At 52.3% G+C, this 18,046-nt stretch overlaps 3 protein-coding genes across 3 annotated transcripts; 2 read left to right on the top strand and 1 right to left on the bottom strand.

Annotated features, from left to right (window-relative positions):
• The first annotated feature begins 31 nt into the window (after positions 1-31).
• C8Q69DRAFT_480486 (hypothetical protein) lies at positions 32-6,980 on the top strand. Its single transcript, XM_028631531.1, has 2 exons — positions 32-4,250; positions 4,329-6,980. The coding sequence occupies exons 1-2, from the start codon at positions 267-269 to the stop codon at positions 6,537-6,539; spliced, it is 6,195 nt and encodes a 2,064-aa protein (XP_028481526.1). The 5' UTR covers positions 32-266; the 3' UTR covers positions 6,540-6,980.
• Positions 6,981-7,377: 397 nt separating this feature from the next.
• Positions 7,378-8,578, bottom strand: C8Q69DRAFT_109602 (flavonol reductase). The gene has a single exon (XM_028625106.1). It carries the CDS (start codon positions 8,455-8,457, stop codon positions 7,411-7,413), a length of 1,047 nt encoding a protein of 348 aa, XP_028481525.1. The 5' UTR covers positions 8,458-8,578; the 3' UTR covers positions 7,378-7,410.
• Positions 8,579-15,080: 6,502 nt separating this feature from the next.
• On the top strand, positions 15,081-17,958 carry C8Q69DRAFT_488694 (putative DUF221 domain protein; the record flags this gene model as incomplete). Its single annotated transcript, XM_028632064.1, has 6 exons — positions 15,081-15,131; positions 15,192-15,424; positions 15,483-15,775; positions 15,827-16,729; positions 16,782-17,180; positions 17,246-17,958. 6 exons carry the CDS (start codon positions 15,081-15,083, stop codon positions 17,956-17,958), a joined length of 2,592 nt encoding a protein of 863 aa, XP_028481524.1.
• Between the last annotated feature and the right edge of the window lie 88 nt (positions 17,959-18,046).

Below are 18,046 nucleotides of genomic sequence, written 5' to 3'. Positions count from 1 at the left end.
TACTGCCTGCTCCTTCACTGCGTGCTGGCAGCCCAACTACTACTCTGCACTAATAAATCCCCATCGGCCACCTGCGCGCCTCGCCAAGCGCCAAGCGCCTGGCGCCTCGACTCCCGCAGCTAGTCTGCATCCGGTTAGTCTCCCCGACTGCCGCGTTCGAGATCGCCCCCATCACGTGCACGCTCCGCCCGGTTCGTGGTCTTGCAACGATCCACCGCCTGGGAGCTTTTGTATAGCCATCGCTGCTGGTCGAGCATGCGCTGGTCATGTCGTCGCGTTTCCCCCCGTCTTCTGGGTTCAATCCCCGCGACCGTTCGCCCCAGCGTTTCGGGGACCGCCGCCCGTCCGCCCATGTCCCCTCGGGCCCTCGGGGCTCCGATGATGCCAACTCGATTCCCCTAGGCAGAGAACCGCCGCGGGGCCCCAAGGCTCTGATCGACTCCTCCAGAGGTGGCTTTGGCGGCCGCGGGAGAGGATATCCTCCTCGCGCTGATTTTAGGGACCGCGACCGCGATCGTGACAGGGACAGAGATCGCGATCGCGACTTTCGAGATCGCGATGGCAGAGACGGGCCCCCCTTCCGACGAGACATTGAGCGCGACTGGGGCCGACGAGACCGTGATTTCGATGCCCGCGACAGCCGAATTGGATTCGGCCGCGGTCGCTCACGCTCTCCCGCCAGAGATTTCCGTGATGCGCGAGATCTCCCGGGACGGGAGATAGATATACCCCGGCTACGCCGCAACTCTCGCGACAGCTTAGTTTCAACCTCCTCGAATGCCCCAGACGGCCCTGCAGTAGGTATTGGCCATCATCCACGGAATGGACCCCCTGGCCGGGGTCGTGGTCGCGGTGATTGGGATGGCGGACGCGGCCGTGGGCGAGGTCCATACCTCGACGACCGCGACAGCTTCCGCCGTCGTAGTCGCTCCCGGGAGGGCCGATGGGAGCGAGACCTCCCACCGCGCGATCGAGATCGAGACCGCCCCCTGGAACGAGAGCGGCCTATAGACCGGGAGCGCCCGTTGGAACGAGAACGTCCCCTGGATAGAGAACGTCCACTCCTCGATCGGGATCGCGACCGCGACATTAGGGAGCGGGACCGGCTGGTTGATCGAGATCGAGATCGAGACCGTGACCGGGACCGGGACCGAGACTTCGATCGCCGTGACCGTTTTGAGAGACGTGACGATGACAGACGACTGGAACGGGACGATCGGGAACGACCGTCTGATTTCCCCAAGAGGGAACGTCCGCCTAGCAGGACCGAAAATCGGATCCCCAGTGGTTCGACGGTCACTTCAATGTCGAATGTGACGCCTTCTTCACTCGTTGTGCCGCCGCCAAATACTGACAGGATCGCTGAACCCTTTGTCAAAGACCAACTGCGAAAGCCGTCCGGGTCCTTAGGACCGGCTCCTAGGGATGCCCGCCGTGATTCAGAGCGATCTGACATTGCTCCTTCTCGACCTGAGGCTACCAAAGAGATTCCCGTTCCTAAACGGTCTCCGCCTCCTTCTGCTCCCCAAGTGCCGGCATTCGGATCTGTTTCTGTGCCATCCCAAGCTCCTCCAGCAGAGAAGCTTCCCCAGGGCCCATTGCCGCACACGACACCTCCATCCTCCAAACCCGAGAAAATTCGAAATGAACCGCCTGCTCCGACGGGGATACAGCCTCCCACAGGACCCAAGGCGGAACGAGCTGAGTTGCAGCACCATCCGGACTTTCGTTCCCGGCGTGAAGAGATCCCTACCCGCCCGGGTAAACCGCCCGTTTTGTCTTCCAAAGCAGGCCCTGATATCTCTCCACCGACTGCACCTGCTGCCATGGCCGCTAGAGAGCCCGCTAGTCATGCGGAAGCGGTACCAACCGGCAGACCAGGATCATCACCGGTCTCCCAGGGATTTGGGAAGGGCCCACCGTCCGGTGGACGTGCCGTCTCTCCGGGGCCCTTAACGTCTCCCCGGATGCCATTTTCCAGCGTTCCCACGGGGCCTCGTGCATTGCAGCGATCTGCCATTCCCAGAGGGCCACCCAAAGCAAGCAAGCAGTGGGTGCGACCAGGTTATACACGCGCGCCTTCCGTTGGAAGCGCTGCTCCTCCACCACCGAGACGGGACTCCTTCGAAGACAGCCATCGTGCACGACCCGCGAGCGAGGAGTCAAGGCCAGAGCGACGCTCTCCCCCAGAAGTCGTGGAGAAACAACCCCGGAACGCCGATCAACCTGTCAAACCGGAGACAGAAGAGCCGTTGCTGCCAGCTGAGGCACCAAGACCAGAAGCAGCTACTAAAGTGACCGAGAGTGACGTTAGGGAGAAGGAGGAGCAGGAGCAGGAGCAGGAGCAGCAGGAGGAGCAGGAGAAGGAGAAGGAGAAGCGGAAGAAGGATGTGGAGGATGCTGTTGCGGAAGGAGAAAAATCCCAGGCTGCTGAAGAGCAGCAGGCGCCTTTGATACCCGACTTTACTCGATCAAGCGACGAAGATGAAGACGAGAATGTCTTCACTGAGGAATATTTGAATGAAAGAAAGGCGATCTTCGAGAAAGACATGCGTGCCTTACAGGCTGAGCTGCCACCCCCGCCACTGGAAGATCCTATCATTGTCGAGCTACTACTCAAGATCCAGCTGCTTGGCATGATTGCCGACGGGGCTATTCCGGGAGAGCTGGAGGAGCCAGTCTCTGCTATGGATGTCGATAAAGCTGTTGAACAGCCTGCTACCGTTCCTTACAAAGAAGAGAATGGCGTCGAGGAGAAGTTACCTGCTGAGGAGCATGTGACACATGTAGTTGGTGGTCTCGATAAGATTTCTATCGCAAGCCTGCCTTTCCTGAACTCAGGACCGCCGACGCCTCTGTCGGATTTAGAGGTATTTCAGGAGAATATCAAGACCCACGAGCGTTTTAAAGAGACTCTACGAGAGGAGCTGGCGAAGCAGAAGAAGCTGACAGCGCAAAAGAATGCGGAGCTGCGAGAGGAATACATCGCTCACTACAAACCATGGAGGTTGGAAGTCTACGAACTTGATCGCCAGCAGAAGAAGAAGGCCCTGACCCCTGGCAGTACAACACCTCCTGAGGCCATTCCGGTCCCTGAAGGAAGACGCCACAAGGGTAACACCGAACTTGATTTCCAGAACGCTCTCAAAGCCTCGGCTATCTCTGCTCAGCAGGAGCTGGAGCGACGGCGAGAGATGGAAGCCACCGCCAAACCGGATCTGACGCGCGAGGCTGAAATCCCCGACATGTTGGAACCCCACGAGAAGAAGGCCAGTGTCTATCAAGATACAAATAATATCGTCGACCCAGCTGATGCCTTCGAGGTATTCTCATTTTATCCGCCACCAGACGATTTCACTCCTGAAGAGCACAAAGCATTCACCGATGCCTTCATGGCCTATCCCAAGAAGTGGGGCAAGATCGCAGAGGAGCTGCCGGGCAGAGACTTCCAGCAATGTATCATGCACTACTATCTCACAAAGGAGGAGATCAAATACAAGGCCAAACTGAACAAGCGCTGGACGCGGAGGGGACGTGCCAGGAGGTCCACGCGGAACCCCAAGTCGAACGCTCTCATGGCCGACCTCGGCGTTGTGAAACCAGAGGACGGAGAGGAGGAAACTCCAGCCGTGACGGACACTGGACGTCCACGGCGAGCCGCTGCTCCAACCTTCGGTGAATCCTCCGCCGACAACGATCATGGCTCTGGACGACGCGGCCACGCGAAGGATGGCGATACCGAAAAGCCAACGAGGCGAGGAGGTCGCACCGGGCCAGGCTCCCGAGGTGGACGCCGAGGGAAGGCGGCGCAGCAGCAACAGCAGCAACAACACCAACAACAGCTGGAGAAACAGCAGCAGGAGAAATCAGAAAAGCAACCACCAGTGCCTTCTCCTTCTGGTGCACCGATCCAACCGCTTGTTATCGCTCAAGCTGCACCCGTTCCGAAGCCCGAGCTGGATAGTTCGATGGATGGTGCTGGTGAGCTCGCCGCGCTGCGCGCAAAGGACCAACATATTGCCGAGATCAAGTCTTCGAGGACGAGAGGGAAGGAGAATATGCATGTGGGGGATACAATCGAGCCGGATTCTGTGGTTACGAAGGCAGCGTCCGACATGGGTTATGGATCGTTGCAACCTACCAGTTACTGGTCCGTGCCTGAACAGCGGGACTTCCCCGTGCTTCTCGCACACTTTGGCAAGGACTTTGAGGGAATCTCGAACTCCATGAAAACGAAGACGACGATCATGGTAAGCAGCACCCGCTTTTTTTTTTAGGTAGCTCCGTTGAAACACGCGAGGGAAAGCTAACTTAAAACGCCTGTTCAGGTCAAAAACTATTTCCAGCGTAAAGTCGATTCCGGCCACAAAGAATTTGAAGAGATTGTTCAAATTGCGGAGGGCAAGAAAATGCGAGGCGAGCCCACCGGGCCTCTGCCTGTGCCCAGCGTGGCCCCCAAGAGGCGGTATGAAGCTACGCCATCGGCTGTTGCTCCCCGCCCGCTGGCACCGCACACGGAGGTCCTTGAGCCAGAGGAGAGTCGCTTTGCGTCCAAAGGAAAACCCCTCGCCCCGTCTCTGGTGTCGTCTCAACCACCTCAGGTCCATGCTCGAGCTCCAGCAGAGAAGGACCGAAATATTGCTCGATATCCGCCTCTCGCCCAGGCAGCCAGCGGCGGCCTTGTTGCATCCCCGCTGCTCGGCGAGGAGCCCCCGAGGGCGATCCGACCTCATGCTACACCAGCACCACGGCCACAGCAAGGGCCCCGCGTGGGATATTTCTCTGAAGAACGCAGAGACCCCCGTGCCACCGTCGTCGGGGCCCCGCCGCCTCGACCGATGGAAATACAGGCTCCGCAGCGAGTGACTTCAGTACCGCCTCAAGAGATGGCCCGGATAGAGCCCTTGCACACATCCAATATACGGCAGCGGACCATTCCCCCGCCATCAGAAGTTCACGGCTCGCCGCTACTGCCACCCCAGGCTAGCCTCCCCTCTGCTCAAGCGGCCTATATGCAGGTTCCTCCAGCATCCCAGGGGGGTTCACATTCCCGGCATGCCAGCTTGACCACAGCGCCTAGTTCTCCTGCGCAGCCGTTCCAGAGAAACGAGCCAGATTTCTCCCCCGTGCGTCGTGATTCCTTTGCCCAAAGGCCGTATTATCCGATCCATGGACAGTATGCCGGTGCTCAGCAGCCTCCCCCCATTCTATCGCCGTCCAAGGAGGCTCCTCGACCGAGCTCAACTCCTGCACAGACTGCTGAACCTCCGCGCCAAGTTCCCGCTAAGCGGTCCAATATCATGAATATTCTGAATGACGAGCCCGAAGAACCTCAACCACGGAAACGCTTTGCTAGTGACCAGGCGGCTAGTGCACCCAGCTACAGTGTGCCTTCCCCGCGGCCAGCCTATATGCCACAACCGAGTGTCCAGACTCGACATGAGGAAGCACCCATGCCGAGCATGCAGGTGAAGACGCCCTACCTTTCAACCAGTCAACAGCAGGCAGTTTCGCAGCAACCGCAATTACAGTCACGCTCGTACTCGGATTACCAAGGATATTCATCCATCCCTGGACCAAGCAGCGGCCCAGTGAATCATGAGTGGATGGCGAGATTCGACCCCAGAGGTCAACAGCAGCAGCAGCAGCAGCAGCAGCAACAACAACAACAACAACAGGTTGATTCTCCAGCATCGCGTGCTTCGGTAGCATCCGCGCCTCAATCAGCGTTTGCATCCTATCCAGCTGCTTCCCAACCTGTCTCCAGCATGCCAAACGTCGTGTCCCAGGCATCTGTTCCTGCTCCTCCCCCAACTCCTTCGCAGCGTCATGCCCATCAGCCCGTGTTCCCCGCCCCCGTAGCTCCCCATCCTCAAAGCGCGGCCCTTCCAAGTGTCCTCTCTTCGTCGCGCGAGCTGCCGCCTCAGACTCATTCTTACCGTCAGTCGATCGGCTCGCCCACCCCGCGGAATGGTGTCATATCTGGGTATGGTAACCGGCAGGGACCGCCTACACCTGTGCAGTCACCAATGAATATCCCACCGCGTCAGTCCTCCGGATCCTATGCTCCCTCCCCACAGCCGACTGTCATGCACCAGATGGGACATCAGCCACAACATGGTCCCGGAAGTCATCAGACGTATCAACAGCACGTCCAGGCCATGGTGAGTGGAGCACTCCAGCAGCAAGCGCCACCTCAAGGTCAGCGATCGGCTCTTGGTTTGGGTACTCCTGGGATGTCGCAATACGGCGGTAGCACGCCGCCAGTGTCGACACAGCCGCTTACAACGACAACAAGTCTTCCTGGGCCACAGTCCTTGAGCGGCAGACGGCCATATACTCCGCCCGCAGCGATGCATCCGGCTCCCACACCATCACTAGGAGGTCTTGGATATCCTGGTGGTGTTCCTCCAGGCCCTGGTTCTCTGCACCACCTCCCACCGCGCCATCCGGCTGAGCCCAGCGGGCCTCCTCCCCCGGGTCATCACCGCGCGTATAGCCGAGGATCTAATCCTGGCTCTCTTCCTGGACAAAGATGAGATTATTTCTCGTCGTTAGCGGTTTTCCCCGAGATCATGCGTTGCGCTGGTTTCGTTTAATAAGGAGGTAAATCTTTGATTTTGTCCGCGGCAGGCCGTAACCTCACAAGTCCCCCTTCTTCAGATTACATATCATGCTTATTCTTTTTGATTACTGTACAAAATATTCGAGTACTGCATCTGCCTCTTTTATGTACTTTAGAGTCACGTTCTGACCTCTTACGTCTTCATCTTCTCTTTTGTCACCAACGCTAGTATGTCAGTCGCGAAATCTAATGATGAATGTGGAATGGCCTTGACTTTTTCTCCCCTTCTATCCTATATAACTAGACCATTATTTGGCGTTGTTGCATGTCTTCGAGGGAATACAAGAGAGAGATTCTTCATTTCCATTGGCCATAATTACTAATCCGTATCCATCGGAGAATCCTCTGGACGGAGATGTAATAAATATATATATATATATATATATATATATATAATATCTTCCTTGGAACTACGCATTACCTAGGCCGACCTACTTCGGACCGATCTACCCCCTGCAACACGACTTCGGTTCTGAGAGCACGTCCCAGGTCCGTTCGTTAGACTAACTAGATACACCTAATTCCGCGTCTAACTACGTACTCCGTAATGCGCCAGCTTACCCCGCTTCTCCTCTGTAAGCTTAACTACAACTTCACTCTATTTGGGCTTCCACAGAGCAAGAGATTGTATGATATTTACATATATTATTATATTCCTATATCGCATAGTCGTGATATCATACGTCATCCGATCCACCACAGGTACTGTACCATATAGCAAAAACTATACCCCTATCCCTCCTCGAAGAATATGGAAATAGTTTCCTAGAAGGTTGGCAGGTCGCTTAGGCCTTACCGCCCTTCTTCTCAAGCTCCAGGAAGGATCTCGCGGCATCAACCACGGGCACCTCCAATGGGCGGAACTTGATTCCCAGCACCTTCTCCGCCTTGGAAGCGTCGGTCTTGTACAGCTCGACACCTCCAAAGCCGGACCCAGGCTTGCCGATAGGAACGCGATCCCTGAGCTCGGGAATATTCTCGCGCAGGATGTCGCACATCATCTGGTAGCTGAAGTTACCGTTGCAGAGGAAGAAACGCTGGTTGCCAGCCTCGGGAATCTCATACGCCCTCAAATGGGCCAGGGCAACGTCACGCACATCGACCCACGACCAGAAGGAGGTCTTGGGCATCTCGTCGGTGGGCTTCCTACCAGGGGCCATCAGCTGATAGATATCAGCGGACGAGGTGTTCAACTTGGAAAGATCGGTGGTGGCGTTGATGTTAGGTCCATAGACCATAGGCGGGCAGAGGGTAACCAGATCGAAGTTGGGCTTCTCGTTCTTGATGAAATCCCAGGCCGAGCGTTCTGCCAGGGCTTTGGCTGCGCAGTATGCCAGGGCACCTGGTGTTTCCTTCTTCGCAGCCTCCTCGTAGGACATGGGGTTCCAGTCGGCTTCGGTGTATGTGTATCCAGGCCGGTTGCCCTTGGAGAAATCCCCGATGGCGGCGAAGGAGGAAATGATGACAACACGCCTGACCTGAGGAGCGAACTTCTTGGCGGAGCGCAAGATGTTAACGGTGCCGTCGATGGCCGGACGGAGGAGATCGCGCTCATTATCTTCGACCTGGATCTGGAAGGGAGTCGCAGTGTGGATGATGCCTTCAACGCCCTTGACGGCCTCGTCGAAAGCGTCGGGCACAGCCATATCGGGCACGATGGCGAAGCTCAGCTTGTCGGCATACTTTGGATAGGTCGAACGGACCTTCTCGGCCGTCGATTCAGATCGCACTGTTCCCTTAACGGCGTAACCGGCCTCGAGGAATACCTGGATGATGTGGGCTGCGACGAAGCCGGAGGCGCCGGTAACGAGGACCTTCTTTTCAGCGGACATGGTGATAGGTATTATTGCTTGCTTGCTTCGAATTGGCAGAAGAGAGCACTGGATCTGGAGAACTACCTGGTACAGCTAGGAATGATCATGGTCTCTCTTTATAGCCGACAAAGGACTGCCATCGCAGACAGTTATCCACTTCTCCCGCGAATGGACGACGATCCAATGACCCAATCGAATGTCTTTGAAACACAAGTTAACATTGCTTTACTATTCCTTTCCCCCAAGTGGTGACGTTAGGTTACTGGCACCAGTGGGTTTCTCGCACGGGCCGAGTCTGCAACGGGATTCTTCTACCGTCTTTCTGGTTCTCATCTTGTTGGCTAACAGGCCCCAACCCGGCGACATCATGACCGCGATTGGCTTGTTTGCTGGTGAAGATCAAGTAAAAATGGAACATCTTTGTTCTCTGAGACCGTTATTATTGGCACAGTGGGCTCGGGTAACCGGTATTGGCTTTTGATCGGAACCGGTAAAGCATGATAAAGATGAAATGCCGATTCTTAGTAATTCCGCCGCAATTGTACCAGAAATCGGGCAAATTATCCCACCGAGCTTAGCCAAGCGCCGGTTGACCGCTTGAATCCGCTGCCGAGTCGACCGTGGTCTCGAGATGGGTCCCAACGGTCCAGCCAGAAGAATAATATCCACAGGTGGAATGGAATGTCTTTGTTACTTCAAAATCTCCTAAGGGCTATCAGATACAAACATTAAGTATTTTTATTACTCTACCAAGGATGTTAAGCAGATAGACAAGGTATTTTCTTTTTTCTTTTTTTTTTTTTGTTTGTCGTTCCTTGGTTGTTAGGGCAGGTGAGGATGCTCCTCGTCGAGAGTTCCATACTTCCCATGTCTACTGCTAGCTGATTGGCCGATTAGCTCTTTGCGCCGGAAGCGAACATCATCCGCAATAAGGTCTCATATCTGTACATTGGAAAGTATATATCGGGCAGTCTGTCCCGAAAATCTCCAAGACGGTGAAACTGGCGCAACTATGGTATACGATAGGATGCAATGTGGTCTCATATTTTGTCGTATGGTATACATATATATATATGTATGTATATATATATGCCACATACCGTTGTATAAGAACGGTTGCGAGATCAAGCACCAAACATGTAGCTTCTTAGCATCGCATATGAACAGTACGGCGAAGTATCAGGCGCTTGTTCGAGAACATCGGCAACCATTCTCGCATTACGGATACCGAAATGACTACCCATATGGCGCAGTTGTCTGGTCACCCCAAGGTTGGATACTATACTGACCGGAGAATACTTCGAGGACCCACAGACAGAGAGGCAAAGTAAGTGTATAGCAATCCAGTTTATAAGGTAGATAAAGGAGATGGCGGTCTGCTTCATAAGCACTGCTGGCGGCTCGCTGCTGACAATTATGCTATGTCCGAGTAGCCAACGTACTACGGTCCAGAAGCGCAAATCTCCGTCAGAGTTCTGATATCGTTCCTTGCGAATGATATCCGAGATCCAGAACTGGCTTTCGCGATGAGATCCCTAGGACTCTTAGAGCAGTACTCGAATGACTTCGTTGAGAAGGACCCTGGTTGATCAAAGCACGTTGCATGTCTGATTTAAATGTCTGTCAGTGTCAGTATTGAAGACCCGATAGTAGACTCTTTCCCAGTCCCATTCCAGGAATTGTACTCTATACTTCTTGCATATTAAGATAAATGTCTCGCAGCTTGTCGTCGAAATCTAGATACTCGGTAAATAGGCCGCCGTTCAGAACAGAATGTCGGAAATTGGCATCACGCACCATCACATCTGATAGCCGCCACTTGGTGTCTGTATTATCAATGTAATAGCAAACATGTACACGAAGCACACGCGGCTTATAGGATTTTGAAGTTCCTTAGAACATAACTGGTGAGGAGGTTTGTGCTAAGTCGCGTGAGAAGCCGAACTGAAGACTGCCCCCCTAGACTGCGCAGTTTCACACAAAGGCGAGGGCACCATCCGCACGAGTAGTTCAAGATGTACTCAAAAGTAGCTTCTAAGGTATCTTCTCAATGATATCCAACAAAAGTAATGTCAATAGCGTAGTATCTTTTCTATCTGTTTAGGTGGCTGAAGAGCTTTCTTCATCATGCTCAAGACTGAGATATATCTCACTTGGGCTGAATAAATGCGAGGGATATGCAAGATCAACAGCATCTATGCAAAAATTGAGGTGTTCCGGCGTCTTGGCGAAATCAGTTAAAGAAATTCTCAAGTCCTTGATGTTTCCCATCACATAATGCGCGAAGACATTGTGTGCTTGCTGTTCAAGGGACATGGGAAAGGAATGTGACTGACTCGTGCTCTGGTGTTAGTTTGGGAAGAAACATTCTCTTAACTGTCTGTGTCTAATCCCTTGTGTAAAGTTGTTGTGAATCCCGGTACATAGCCAGTGCAGACCGCCTGTTCTCGAGGCACTGCCGGTACAAATCAGGTAGCAGGCTATACTATACTTGTTAACAGCAATTCCATAAGGAGCTTATTACATGCCTGCTTTTAACCTGCAGTCTATGCAACGCTGCCAAGCTTTGGACAGTTTGCCACCGAATGCCATTATGGCCAGTCAGGTGCCTATTCAGTAGGATCGCTGCAAGACTGGGATCATGCGTTCAGATGCAGCTGCTCCCTATGCTCATCCATTACAGGTCTCTGCGCGCGGATCTAATGTGCATTGTTTCTCTGTCCTATCCAGAAGACAAGAGAATGCAGCTCATCCATCTGAAGGATGTTATGAAGGATGTTATTATCAAGGCTTTGGGTTGCTTTGGGATTGACCTGCCACGCCATACTACTTATTTACGGCGCGTATCTCTACGCTAACCTGATTCAATGTGTTATCTATGCTCCAGAGAGTAGCCAGAATCAACTATTTTATCAAGATTTCTAATGAGTTTTTCCTCCCCGTCCTTGGACCTGCCTGGAGGCAGACTGACGAATGCTCTGTGGACCTAGGAATTAAATGTCGAGACAAGGGCAAATTCTAACTGAGTTCTTTGGCGCAAAGAGAAGCAGAAAGATCCTCTGTTAGGTATGTTTAAGTATCAGAGATTGACAACTGAACCCGGTGATCCCATATTTTCTGTTGATGAATCACGGACTTAAAGAACTGGATTACTGTGTTGCGGAATATATAAATCGCCCAACAGCCTCCCAACCTGAAAAACCAATCAATAACTGGTTTAATATTGTAAGAAAAGCTTTTATATTTATAGTGGAGGGGACTATCTGCTAACATGTCAGCACTGGATTGATTGAACCTGGTCATTGTTCCTGCCGTCCCTCTGGACAGAAGCACGGGATGCCAATTGCGACCTTTACGGAAATGGCGTTTAGACAATTGGCACGTAGAAATGGTCTGGTTGTGGTTGGAGGCCTTGGACCAGCGGAAGTCTTTAATGACATGAGGACGGCGTCCACGAACTGGCGCGTATCATAGAGAGCATGCGTCAACTCAAGAATACAATCTTCTCACTAGCAACTGACGAATCACCTGGGATAATTGTCCTTCAAAAGATCATCTCGTCATAAATAGGCTCAACGAACTGCAACGCTCTGAATACAGTGATACTCAAGGACTATTGGTTATTCGGGTAATTTTGTTTACCGTGTTCAATTTGACAAGCACTCTTTGAGAACTTATCCTACGACCAAGATTTCGTACTCGTCGGACGACAGTTACCATCCACTTTTTTCATGACCGCTCCGAGCCATAAGAGACGAGGAAATCGTTTCCTTTGGCGCATGAAACGCTGCTATGCGCACTCTTCATTCCACTCATCCAGCCCATGCACGTGCTCTACCCTGAATCGGTTAGGACTGCATGTAACATCTGAGCTGGCTCATTGAAGCACAATAATATGTAGTCTAGTGGTATTCTTCAGGCCCACAGCTATGCAAAGACCCAACCCCATTTTAATCAAGGGTAGATATGGAGGTACATAAAAGTCTAGAACCCCATCTGGAAACATCATGGGGAAGCAACATGATAATAAAGTGAGCCACACCACGACTGGAAGTCATGAGAGTGGTGCTGCAATTTGAGATATGCTGAAAGTGCGCCAAAATCATAGTAGGTTATGGCCTACTTCAAGCCTTTCCTTGAGTTTGAACTGGCTCGACTCTTTTTTTTTTCTTTTTTTTTTTTTTTTTTTTCTCTCGGGGGGGGGAAGGGGATCTCATGACGTTCCAGTAAGACGACTTGGTCAACTGCGCATGCTGCAGAGTGAGCGAATCCCAGCACCTGCATTGCTGAAAGCATTATGAATCGAACTCTGCAGAGACAGGATCGATATGATGCGTTGACGCGAGAGGGGAGTTGAACTAATGATTACCTGATTGCTAGAACACAGTTGGTGTCATACTTGATGTGTCACGTCGAGCCGCGTCCACAGTGACATTGCAGATCCTCTGCGATGGTAAGGACCGCCAATCACAGTTCTAGAGCATGCATCAACTTTAAGAGCAGAGTCTATCTAAGTGGCTAGATAATAATCAGAAACTATCCACACTGTTGGGTGTCCGCGAACTACTCAACTAGCACAGGTGAGCATGCGATTCCTGAGTAGCTATCACGCTCCGAGTCTGTGAACCTCTTGAAGATCGCAAGCTTGTGCTCAACTGATGCAGATAGCCATGGCTGAGATGCATACAGCTCAAATATACAGCTCAAATGCACCCCCTCCTGGCCGAGACGTGAGAGCAGTCAAAAAACCGCAGAGACGACCGTGACGTTGGCAAGCACAAGTTCACCATGCATGGCCACTATCTATCTACTTGAGCCAATCGCGAACTTACCACAGGGCCCAGGCAGGCTTGTTGTTTTAAGAGAGATACGCTAGGCGAAAGATCATCATCCAACCCAAATGTGGATACTCCGTAGTCCCGAGCCGCCGAGAAGCCGGAGAGCTCAGATCTCGTCGTCAATAATTCCTTCTTGAAGAAACACGGCATCTTTTGATAGAGATTGCCGTTGTCGTTTCTCCTCCACTACCGGCCCGCAACTGCCAACCGACATATATCATCTGTCAACTGTGTCAACGGCCGCGTGTCCGCAGGGGAAAGCACGAAATATTCGATATTTCAGATTTTCGAGATGCTAGGGCCCCGCAAATCGCGAGGTATCAGATCCGCTAAAGGATAGCGTCTCCATCACCAGTGAAGTTCGCGTAAATCTCTACTGCATAGGGTAAACGTGCGGAACTCACTCCGCTTATGAACTCTATAGGCGAACTGTTCGGCAGACTAGAGTTCATGCCGTGCGCCGTGTTTAAAATACTGGGACCAAATAAAATAGAACAATAATGAACAGCGCCAGCATCCTCTCAACCACTTCAAGTTAGGTTCTGCGGCTGAGGAGACATGTGGTAACAATTGTGGCTCGCAAGCACGCTGGTTGACTCTGCTTCCATAGTTGCAGATGGCTCCGACTCAACAAGAATACTCAACGATAATAGGACAGCAGACTCAGTCCCTTGCGCCGGACCGTCTGGACCAGAGGATTTTGACAGTGAAGTTTGAACGGTCCTGGAGAATGATATTGTTACACAATTGACGATGCCCAGCTACCGGCGAACGACCTTCGGGGGACCTTTTCAGATGACATATGTGTCGATACCCAACACGCCCTAGTCAAGACGATCTACGACGGGACTCTCTAGCTTCCAGGCTGAGCCATGCCGATGGGCTCTCGGGAAAATCGCAACCTATCTAGATCGCTCATCGAGGCTGAATTTGAAAGCGCCTTGTCAAGGGGTTCTCGCAACTGTCTCTCCTTCCACAGAAGGGCCATCTAGATTCGACCGTTCTTAATTGACTTATGGGTCTGGTTGCGTGGCGCACTTGGGGCGGGATAGCCCCTTGGGTTTGGCCTTTCCATTCCCGAATCGCCGTTCATCACCAACCACCCCGTCTGTTTCTTCCCCATACGTCCCCGTAAGTTATCCCGTTGAAGTCCTGGGCGTGTACATTCCTAATGGGATAGGAAATTCACATGTCGCCTAACCAAGGCCATGGATGTTTCGCGTTTCAGCAGCGAGAATGACTGAGATGTCCATTCCAATGCATCATCCTTGCAAAAGGAACCAGTCTATGGGCGATCAGGCAAATCTCATTCGATTCCACTCAGGCAATGGGCTCGGACCTCGTCCGCGGCGTCCCTGATCGGCACCTGGAGGAGCTGAACCGCGCCTGTCTCCCTGGGGCCTGTATCTACCTGTTCAAGGAATCAGTGCTTCACTACTTTTTTCCCCGGCCCGTAACCCTATCTTCGGGTCCGGACTTCACCATGAACAGCGAATCAGCAATGCCCATTATGGGCGCACTAGGATTCATCTCGCTGTCCTAAAAGATTCCCATTATCTCGCGTTTCGATCCAGAACTTGGTGCTGAGTCCACCAGATCGCCATCTCCAATCGGGTCATGACCAACTGGCCCCGTCAAGCACCGGTGGCGTCCCAGTGACAGCTCAAATATCCTACCCTAGGACATGAGCTCGCGGGGTCCGGCTGGCTGCAGAAACACGCACTCCGCTCCTTATATTGACCCCAGATCTCGTTGACTGGGGCGGATGTGTCGCGGATTCGGGGGACGACCACGAGACAAGTCATGGAACATCTCCAGGCTTTGGCTACGTTTGCCAAGCGGCAGAACCCTCTGGTATGTATCGCTCAAACGCATTCGATATGGAGTCTACTTTTGCTGATAATTTCCAAACAGAGTCAGAGTAGCGATCCCAACATTGGTTCAGCTCGGGGCAACCCATCTTCCACCGCATCAGATGTGATCAATGGTTTGGGAGTGGGCAACTCAACGTCTGCTTCTGCGTTAGTATCGACACTGGTGCCGGCGCTTGTCGTCGCGTGTTTCTGGTTCGGTCTTTTTATCATATGTCGCCGTACTCAGCTTCGCTGGTACGCTCCCAGGGCACACCTACCGAGCTTCCACTCACAGTACGTCTCACCCAGACATGGGTTCTTCAGTGGTTATCAATAACTAACAATGCAACAGTGAACGGAGTCCACCTCTCCCATCAGGCTGGTTGAATTGGTTTTGGGACTTCGTTCGGATATCCGACAACCATGTCTTGCACCATTCTTCCCTTGACGGATACCTTTTTCTTCGTTTTCTCCGGGTAATGTGCACGACCTGTGCCATTGGATGTCTGATTATCTGGCCCGTCTTATTCCCGATCCATGTTACTGGTGGTGCAGGCAATACTGAGCTGGATGCGCTGAGTTTCAGCAATGTGACCAATCCAAAAAGATACTACGCCCATACTGTCATCGGAATTACGTTCTTCAGTACGTTTGTTTCCTCAGCTTCCCGCGGGAATATACTGACCTTATTTGTAGCCTACGTCTTCTATGTGCTCGTTCGAGAGAGTCTGTTCTACGCGAATCTGCGACAAGCGTATTTGAACTCGCCCGCCTATGCTGATCGTATCTCATCGAGGACGGTCTTATTCATGTCTGTCCCGGATGCCTATAAAAACGAGAAAAAGCTCCGGCAGGTCTTCGGTGACGCTATAGTGCGAATTTGGATCACCTCTGACTGTAAAGAGTTGGCCGAGAAGGTCTCTCAGCGAGACCGTCTCGCTGATCGCCTCGAGGCGGCAGAGACACGGTTCATCAGGAGGGCCAATTCTGCCCGCTTGAAAGCGATAAAGAAGCGGCAATATCCCGATGTGTCTGCTGATTGCGAACGTGCTACACCTTTGTGGACGCCGGATATCCCGCGTCCAACTCATCGTATTCGGTTTTTCGGCAAGAAAGTTGATTCGATCGACTGGCTACGCTCTCGTCTGGCCTCGACGATCGAGGAAGTCCAGACCCTTCAGCGGAAGCATCGTGATGGCGAGGCCAAGTACCTGTCCGCCATTTTCGTAGAGTTCAGGACGCAGAACGATGCTCAAGTGGCATTACAGACGCTCTCCCATCATCAACCTTTTCATATGACACCCCGTTTCATTGGCATCCCTCCTAGAGAGGTGATTTGGTCTTCTTTGAACCTGAGCTGGTGGCAGAGAATTATTCGAAAATTCTTGATGCAGGGAGCTATCGCTGCACTCATTATCTTCTGGTCCATTCCTTCTGCCATCGTCGGTACTATCTCCAACATACAATATCTCTCGAGTGTCGTTCCTTTCTTGGGGTTCCTGAATGATCTGCCCAGTGTGATCAAGGGCGCCATCGCAGGCTTACTCCCCTCGGCGGCACTGGTGCTCTTGATGTCATTGGTTCCCATCATCTGTCGTAGTAAGTGGCTCTGTCGTACAGTTCCAAGTATTTATCTGACCATAGATATTAGTATTGGCGAGAAATGCCGGCGTACCCTCCAGGGCGGCAGTCGAGTTATTCACGCAAAATGCACACTTCTGCTTTCAGGTGGTGCAGGTTTTCCTTGTTACAACAATTACATCTGCGGCTTCAGCTGCGACCGCAAAGATTATTCAAGATCCGATGTCAGTCAAAGATCTTCTCGCCCAGAACTTGCCGAAAGCATCCAACTTTTACGTGTCATATTTCCTTCTCCAGGGCCTGACGATGAGTTCTGTTGCTGTGGTGCAAATCATGGGGCTCGTGGTCTTCAAATTGATTTCTACCTTCTTCGATCACACACCTAGAAGGTTGTTCAGACAGTGGACCGAGCTCAGCGGGCTAAGCTGGGGAACTGTCTTTCCTGTGTTTGCCAATATGGGTGTTATTGGTAAGTCCCCGTTGATCCAATATTTCAGGCCCATTGGAAAATGCAGAAAGCTGACAGTCCTCTAGCACTGACTTATTCTTGCATTGCACCGTTGATCCTGGGTTTCGCTTTCGTGGGCCTTTACCTCGTTTATCAAGCCTATCGATACAACCTCCTCTATGTTTATGACCTCAGGATTGACACCAAAGGTCTGGTCTACCCCAGAGCTTTGCAGCACCTGATGACAGGCATATATCTCGCCGTGGTGTGTATGATCGGCCTGTTTGCCATTCGTGGAGCTGTCGGACCTGTTGTCATCATGGTTATGTACTTGATCCTTACTGTACTGGCGCACATTTCTCTCAACGAAGCCATGGCACCTCTCATGACTTTTCTTCCACGGTCTTTGGACTCTGAAGAGGAGGACCTCCAGGCCAAAGAAGATGCAGGGTACCTACATCCGAACCAGTCGCGGTGGGAATCTGTGTGGAAGTGGTTCCACCCTAACGTCTATCGCGACTATGCTGCACTTCGCAGAAAAGTCCGCAGGGATGTCGTACGAATCTCTTACACTGAAGAAGAGATGTATAACGCTTATTTTGAGCCGTGTATATGGTCTCCGACTCCAACACTGTGGATACCGCGCGATAAGGGAGGGGTGAGTCAGGAGGAAGTTCGACAGACCTGCGAGGTTATACCAATCACGGATGACGGGGCCCATCTTAATGAGAAAAACAAAATAATCTGGGACATGAACGATACTGGACTTCCAATATGGCAGTTGAAGATCTTGTATTGAGTGACGTTTTAATATTTAATGAGCCATGTCAATTCGTCTTCCACATTCTGTTCCCTAGTGAATAACACATCGAACCCGTCTGGGTACT

This window comes from Paecilomyces variotii (genome assembly GCF_004022145.1).
Source record: "Paecilomyces variotii strain CBS 101075 chromosome Unknown C8Q69scaffold_15, whole genome shotgun sequence".
Classification (NCBI taxonomy): Eukaryota; Fungi; Ascomycota; class Eurotiomycetes; order Eurotiales; family Thermoascaceae; genus Paecilomyces; species Paecilomyces variotii.
The sequence above is the reverse complement of the archived record's forward strand: the minus strand, read 5'-3'. Positions and strand labels throughout refer to the sequence as shown.

What these genes read in the sequence shown, in the direction of transcription:
- C8Q69DRAFT_109602 (XM_028625106.1), bottom strand. Translation starts at nt 8,457, where the DNA reads ATGTCCGCTGAAAAGAAGGTCCTCGTTACCGGCGCCTCCGGCTTCGTC.
- C8Q69DRAFT_480486 (XM_028631531.1), top strand. Translation starts at nt 267, where the DNA reads ATGTCGTCGCGTTTCCCCCCGTCTTCTGGGTTCAATCCCCGCGACCGT. An exon ending in AAACGAAGACGACGATCATG is followed by an intron (nt 4,251 to 4,328) that starts GTAAGCAGCACC and finishes ACGCCTGTTCAG; the next exon opens with GTCAAAAACTATTTCCAGCG.